Below are 5,749 nucleotides of genomic sequence, written 5' to 3' on the forward strand. Positions count from 1 at the left end.
AGAGAGAGAGAGAGAGAGGGAGAGAGAGAGAAAGGGAAAGAGGACAGGGAAAGGGAGTGTGTCGTGGCTTGCGGCGTGGGTGCCAGCGGCGTGGGCCCGATGCCTGCACTAGAGGCGGCGATAAAGCGCGCGATCGGGGGGCGGGATCTGGACATCCAGCACACACATCACGCGGGGGCATGACCATCATTCACGACTCTGCCAACCCACTCCTTGGACGCCCGCCGGGTTGACCGCCCTGCTCGCTCCTGCGGTCCCAGGACCGGCCAGTTAGCTGGCCTGTGCGTTCCGGGGGCGTCGGACGTCGGGCAGGCTGTTTTATTCCTTTCCAGGCCGGACGGAACCGAACCCCCCCCCCCCCCCCCTGCCCTCCTCCTCTGGGCGGAGTGTGCTTGCGTCTGGACCAGGGAGATGCGGGGGATGGGAGCGCATGCCCAGGGGGGCGGGACGGGAGGGGGGGGGGGACTCCCCGAGTCCGTGGGCGGGAGAGGGCAGATGCCGGAGCGCGGGCGCGCACAAGCGGCGGTCGCCGCCCGGAGCCCCCCGGGTGTTTGTTATTGCCCCACGAAGGTTATGGCCCCTTGGGGGCTACACCGGGGGCAGGGCCGTCGCCCCGGGGGCGACACCGGCTGTTTTCTCTCCACTTGCAGGTCCGCCAGGGGATGAGGCCCGATTACACACCCACACCCACAGGCCTTCAAACTGCGCGCGTACACACTATTCGCCCGGACCCGCCCCCTGCTGCTTGCGCCTCCGTGGGCAAAGATGGCAGCCCCCATTTTCCCCCCGTGCGGGATCCCCCCCCGCCGTCCCCAAGGGCCACTGCCCCAAGAGCCGGATCCGGGGCCCTCTCAACCCCCGTCTCCTTTCTTCCTCCTTCCTTTTCCTCCTCGCCCTCCCCCGCCTCCCTCCCCACCCATTCCTCTACCCTCTCCCTCGCCCCCCCCCCTCTCCCTCTTTCTCCCACCCATGACCGGCGATGAGGCCCCGGCGGGCCTGAGCAGCAGCGACAGCGGCAGCAGCGGCACCGACACCGCCCCAGCGGGTGATTTGTCTCCTCCCGCGTCTCCAGGGCGCTCGGCTGTCTCGTCTCCCGCGAGCCCTCCTCACACGCCAGCGGCGCCGGAACACCCGGAGTCCGATGCCCGGTCTTCGCCTCGGCCTTCGACCAATGTATCCCCCTCGATGGCCGGCGTCGGTGCTGGTCAGTCCCCTGTAGCGTCGCCCTCCCTTCCCCGCCCCTCCCCCCCCCCTTCCCGCCCGGTTGCTGGGACTGACCTGCCCGATTCCTGCCCCACGGTAGCACACATTCTCCCTTCCTTCGAGGCGGATCGCGCCCAGTTCCGGCACTTCCTCCGCAGCTACACCTGCTACGATACTCTGCCGATCAGCGGGCGCGTTGTCGTCCTGGACACCGCTCTCCCCGTGAAGAAGGCCTTCCATGCGCTGTTGCAAAATGGTCCGCCGCACGCCGGGTCTCCTGCCATTCTCAACGCTCCCCGTCCTCACCCAGTGTGCCTCCTCGCGCGCGCTCTCTCCCCCTCTCCTCTCTTTCCGTCCCTCCCCCCCCCCCACACACACCAGAGCTCCGCGCGGCGCCTCTCTTCGATTCGCGCCGGCACAAGATCATCGGCATGCTGACGGTCACCGACTTCATCAACATCCTCCGGTACGTGGCCGTCTCCTTCCTCCTTCGCTGCCTACCTTTGCCCGGCCATTTCCCGTCTAACAGGGGCGGCTTCCCCTCCATGGCCTCCTCCAACCCCCCCCCCCCCCCGCGCTCCCCCCGCCATAGGTATTACCACTACTTCCCCGACGAGGCCATGCGCCGGGGCATCCGCCTGGACGATCAGCGCATCCAAGGCTGGCGTGACACCGACATCTCCCTGCTCCTGAAGTACCGGAGCCTGTCGCAGGCCTCCGATGCCGGGGGGGACTCTCCGCAAGTGGCCGAGTCGTCGCCCCCCTCGCCCTCGGACGAGCCGGCTCCTCCCTGCTGCGCGGACTACGCCTATCGCCCCACGCCGCTGGACCAGCCCCCGCACCTGGTGAGTGCCTCGCCTCTGACCACGCTGCTGGACGCGGCCCGGGAGCTGGTTTCCCACCGGATCCATCGCCTGCCGATTCTCGAACCCGTGGAGGTCCCAGCCGTGCCGATGCCGGTCGCCCCGCCGGTCGCCGATCCGGCTGACTCCCTGGCCCTTGGCACCGGCGGCGCTGGGTCCCCCCTGGCCCCGGTCGACCCGGGCACCGGAGGGTCCCCCTTGGTTGCGCCCCTATCGACGGAGGGTGCGTTTCCCCCTCTTCCCCCTCTCTCCATCTTCTTCCACGCCTGCACCTATCACTTGTCTTGCCCGCCCCCTCCTCCTCCCCCCTTCTGCATTCCTTCGTGCAGGTGTACACCCCATTTTCTCCCTCCCCCCTGACACCGAGCCCACTTCAGTCCTCGAGACCCCGCTCGGCGATGGCGATGGCGGGCCCGCCGCAGCCCTCCACACCGTGGACGAGCACGACGAGTATCCCGTGTCCCGGCGTGGCTTGGCAGTTGACTCGTCGGCGGATTTGTGCGACAGCGCGGCGGCCGACGCTCGCGCCGTGGTGGCCGATCTCGCGGCGGCGGCGATGGCCGCTGCGGCGGCGGCGGCTGCCGCCGGCGGCACCAACACCCTCGATCCCCCATTCATGGCCCTTGACGCCGAGCTCCCGGCCGATGCCCTTCTGGCAGCCGCCGCGGCGGATCCCTATTTTGACGGCCTGGATCCCATTCCGGCGGCCGATGTGCTGGCAGCCACGGCGGCGGCCGAGGCCCTGTCGGATCTTGGCGGGGCGGTGATCAAGTCCCGTCGGGGGACTTCCCCAGAGCTCCATGACTCCATCGAGTCGCTGTCGCTGTATGCCGCGGGGGCGGGCCCAGTTAGCGGCGTGGCCATGGCCCCCTCGGAGCTGCCTGGCCCGCCGGCTGATATGTCGGTGCTGTCGTCCACCGGGGCGGAGGTCTTCCCCTCCGGCGAGCAGCCGACGTCCCTCTCGCCGCCTGCCAGTGCCTCCGGCTCCGTGGCCGCGGCCACTCCCTCGGGCATTCCCTCCTCCGCTTCGGTTTCAGTTCCCCCCTCGGAGGAGGGCGTCGCCGGGACGGCCGACCCGTCGGTCGCCAACAGCCCGGCACTCAGCCCGGTCCCTTCGATCGCCGAGGCCCCAGACAACATTGTCGGTGTTATCAGCCAGTTCAAGATCTTGCGCTTCATCGCGCACTATGTATGTCCTCGGTGGCACTAGCGTGCCGCGTGGCAGCCTCTCTTCTTCGCCCCCTCCCCCCTCTCTCCCCCTTCCTGCCCTCTCTCGGTCCTGCCGCACACATGGTGTGTGTGTGTGTGTGTGTGTGTGCCGATGTGCACCTCTTTTTTGGTCTAACTGGTCGCTCTTCCGTCCCCCCCCCCTCCCATCACCGACGGCTACACGCGTTGGGCTCAGTTCCCCCACCGGCTGGCTCTGTTTGATGTGCCCATCGCCAGCCTTGGCATCGGGTCCTTCGGGCCAAATGTCGTCACGGTCACCCCGTCCGAGCCGCTGATCACCGTGCTGGACCTGTTTGCCACCCGACGTGTGTCTGCTGTGCCCGTTGTCGACGAGTCTGGCTCCCTGTTGGACGTCTACGAGAAGTTCGATGTGTCGGTATGTGTGTCGGCTTTCCGGTGCCCGTGCCGCTTGGCCCGAGTCGCGGGTCTTTGGCTGCGTCTGTCCGTTCGCTGACGAATCGCCATGCATTACCCCCCCCCCTCCCCCCCTCCCCCAACAACAAGTACCTCGCCCGTGATGCTTGCTTCGACAACTTGACCATGACCGTGCGTGAGGCCCTCGCGCACCGGACCTCACATCATGAAGCGGACGCCGCGGCGGCCGCCGCGTCGGCACAGCCGCAGGGCGCCCCCGCGCACGGGGTTTTCACGTGCGGAAAGCAAGACCGGCTGGGGTCCTTCTTCGCGGTGATTCGCGCGTATCCCGGCATTCGGCGACTGGTCATCCTGGACGACGACCCGCCGGCACCGGTGGACTCGGCCCCTGTGGTCACCTCCCCCTCCTCGTCTGCGGAGGCCGCCGAGCAGGACGCCTTGGATGCTGGCACGGACACCGGCGGGCCGGACTCGGTGCCAATCTCCCCCAGCGTGATCCCTGTCCGCCGGGTGTACGGCGTCATCAGCCTTTCAGACATTCTGGCTTTCCTGGTGTCCGATCCGTCGGCCTAGACACCCCTGGTCCTTTCGCTCTTCCCCCCCCCCCCCCCCCCCCCTGTTCAATCATCACATAGAATTCCTCTCCCTGGTGCCCCCCGAAGCCCCCTCCGCCCCCAAATGCACCGAGTCCTTGTTGCTTCGATGCCGTTCTTCAACTCCCTCTACTGTCTGTAAGTGACTTTTTTCGTGTCCCGGGGCCGCCGTGTGGGCGGGAAATCATCGACGGCTGGCAAGCAGGCCGCCTGCGCGCGCAGGTTGTGGGCTAACATGGACTCACGTGATAACTGTCGAACTTTTTTATCCTTGCAAGGACTTCGGTTGGGATTCGGGCATCCATTTCTGGCTGGTCCCGGCAGGTGGTATGGCTGTGGTAGGGGAGGGGGGGGGCTCGTGGGTGGGCGGGCCGGTGATTGCACGGTCGTTGCGGGCGTGGTTGCGCCGCGCGGTGCCCCGTTTTTGGGAGATGGCATAGAAATCAATGACCGTGGCCAGGATCAGCGATCTCCTTTCGACATCCCCCCCCCCCTCCCCCTCCGCCTATCTCTTTCTCTTTCTTTCTTTCTTTCTCTCTCTCTCTCCCCTCCGTCTTTCCATTCCTGCGCGCCCCTCTTCTTGTGCTCTTCTCTTCCTCTGCGGCAGGACCTCACGCACCAGGAGACCGAGATCGAGCGGCCCATCCTCCCTCCGCCCTGATGACGAAGAAGGGTTCCTCTTCAAGCAGCAGCTCCAAGCCCGCGGCCAAGGGCAGCTCCAAGACGCCGGCCGCGCCTGAGCCGACGGCCCCTCCGCCCCGGCGGCAGAAGGCCAGGATTGTCACATCCGGCAATGCAGGCAACTCCTCGAAATCCGCCCCTGCCCCGAGTGCGCCGGCCCAGCCGCTGCCTGACACGGGCGAGCTTCCCTACACCCAAGCTCTGCGCACCTGGACCGGAAAACTGCCGAATGTCCTGCTGATCGAGTTCTGCCGCAAGCAGACCAATTGGATGGCACCTCAGTTCAATGAGGTATGCTGAGCTCCTCTCTCCCTCCCTCTCGTCTCCCTCTCTCCCTCTCTTCCCCCCCCCCCCCCCCTCCCCCCCCCCCCCTCTCCGCCTATCCCCCTGTCTGGCCTCAATCAAGCCGGTATCACTAACACGCAAGCAATCGTGCTATCCACGTATCCCGATCCTCGTATGTGTACCTAGAGCAACAAGGGAGGTCAATTTAGCTCCAGTGTGGTGCTGCTGAAGAAGGCCAATCAACGAAGCACCGAAACGACGGCTGTGCGGTTTAGATGTCCCGGAACCTTTGCCACTGCGTCCGAAGCTCGGCAGCATGGCGCTACTTATGTCCTGAGCCAGGTACATGGCACTCCCGTCCGCTCTCCTCCCCTCATCCCCTTCTCTCTTTCTTGGCTGGGATCACAAGGCCGGAGCCGTAGTTGCACATGGGCCAACCGATGCCAGCAAGACGCCACCCCCATTTTCCTGGACGTTCTCTGACACAACCCCCCCCCCCCCCCCCCCCCCCCCCCCCCC

At 66.8% G+C, this 5,749-nt stretch overlaps 2 protein-coding genes across 2 annotated transcripts in view; both read left to right on the forward strand.

Annotated features, from left to right (window-relative positions):
- Positions 1–931: 931 nt before the first annotated feature.
- On the forward strand, positions 932–4,286 carry H696_00369 (hypothetical protein). Its single transcript, XM_009494216.1, has 7 exons — positions 932–1,204; positions 1,304–1,459; positions 1,585–1,669; positions 1,796–2,289; positions 2,444–3,255; positions 3,472–3,672; positions 3,801–4,286. The coding sequence occupies exons 1-7, from the start codon at positions 970–972 to the stop codon at positions 4,242–4,244; spliced, it is 2,427 nt and encodes an 808-aa protein (XP_009492491.1). The 5' UTR covers positions 932–969; the 3' UTR covers positions 4,245–4,286.
- Positions 4,287–4,793: 507 nt separating this feature from the next.
- Positions 4,794–5,749, forward strand: part of H696_00370 (hypothetical protein) — a 6,807-nt gene continuing 5,851 nt past the window's right edge. Inside the window, exons 1-2 of the mRNA XM_009494217.1 lie at positions 4,794–5,236; positions 5,417–5,572. Coding sequence (XP_009492492.1) covers positions 4,925–5,236; positions 5,417–5,572 — 468 coding nt within the window. The 5' untranslated portion in view covers positions 4,794–4,924. The remainder of the gene's footprint in view (positions 5,237–5,416; positions 5,573–5,749) is intronic.

Source organism: Fonticula alba, assembly GCF_000388065.1.
Source record: "Fonticula alba strain ATCC 38817 unplaced genomic scaffold supercont2.1, whole genome shotgun sequence".
Lineage (NCBI taxonomy): Eukaryota > Rotosphaerida > Fonticulaceae > Fonticula > Fonticula alba.

Excerpts from the sequence above, each read along its gene's own strand:
- H696_00369 (XM_009494216.1), top strand. The coding sequence starts at position 970 with ATGACCGGCGATGAGGCCCCGGCGGGCCTGAGCAGCAGCGACAGCGGC. Across the intron at positions 1,670-1,795 it reads GACTTCATCAACATCCTCCG|GTATTACCACTACTTCCCCG; the intron begins GTACGTGGCCGT and ends CCCCCGCCATAG. Across the intron at positions 3,673-3,800 it reads ACGAGAAGTTCGATGTGTCG|TACCTCGCCCGTGATGCTTG; the intron begins GTATGTGTGTCG and ends CCCAACAACAAG.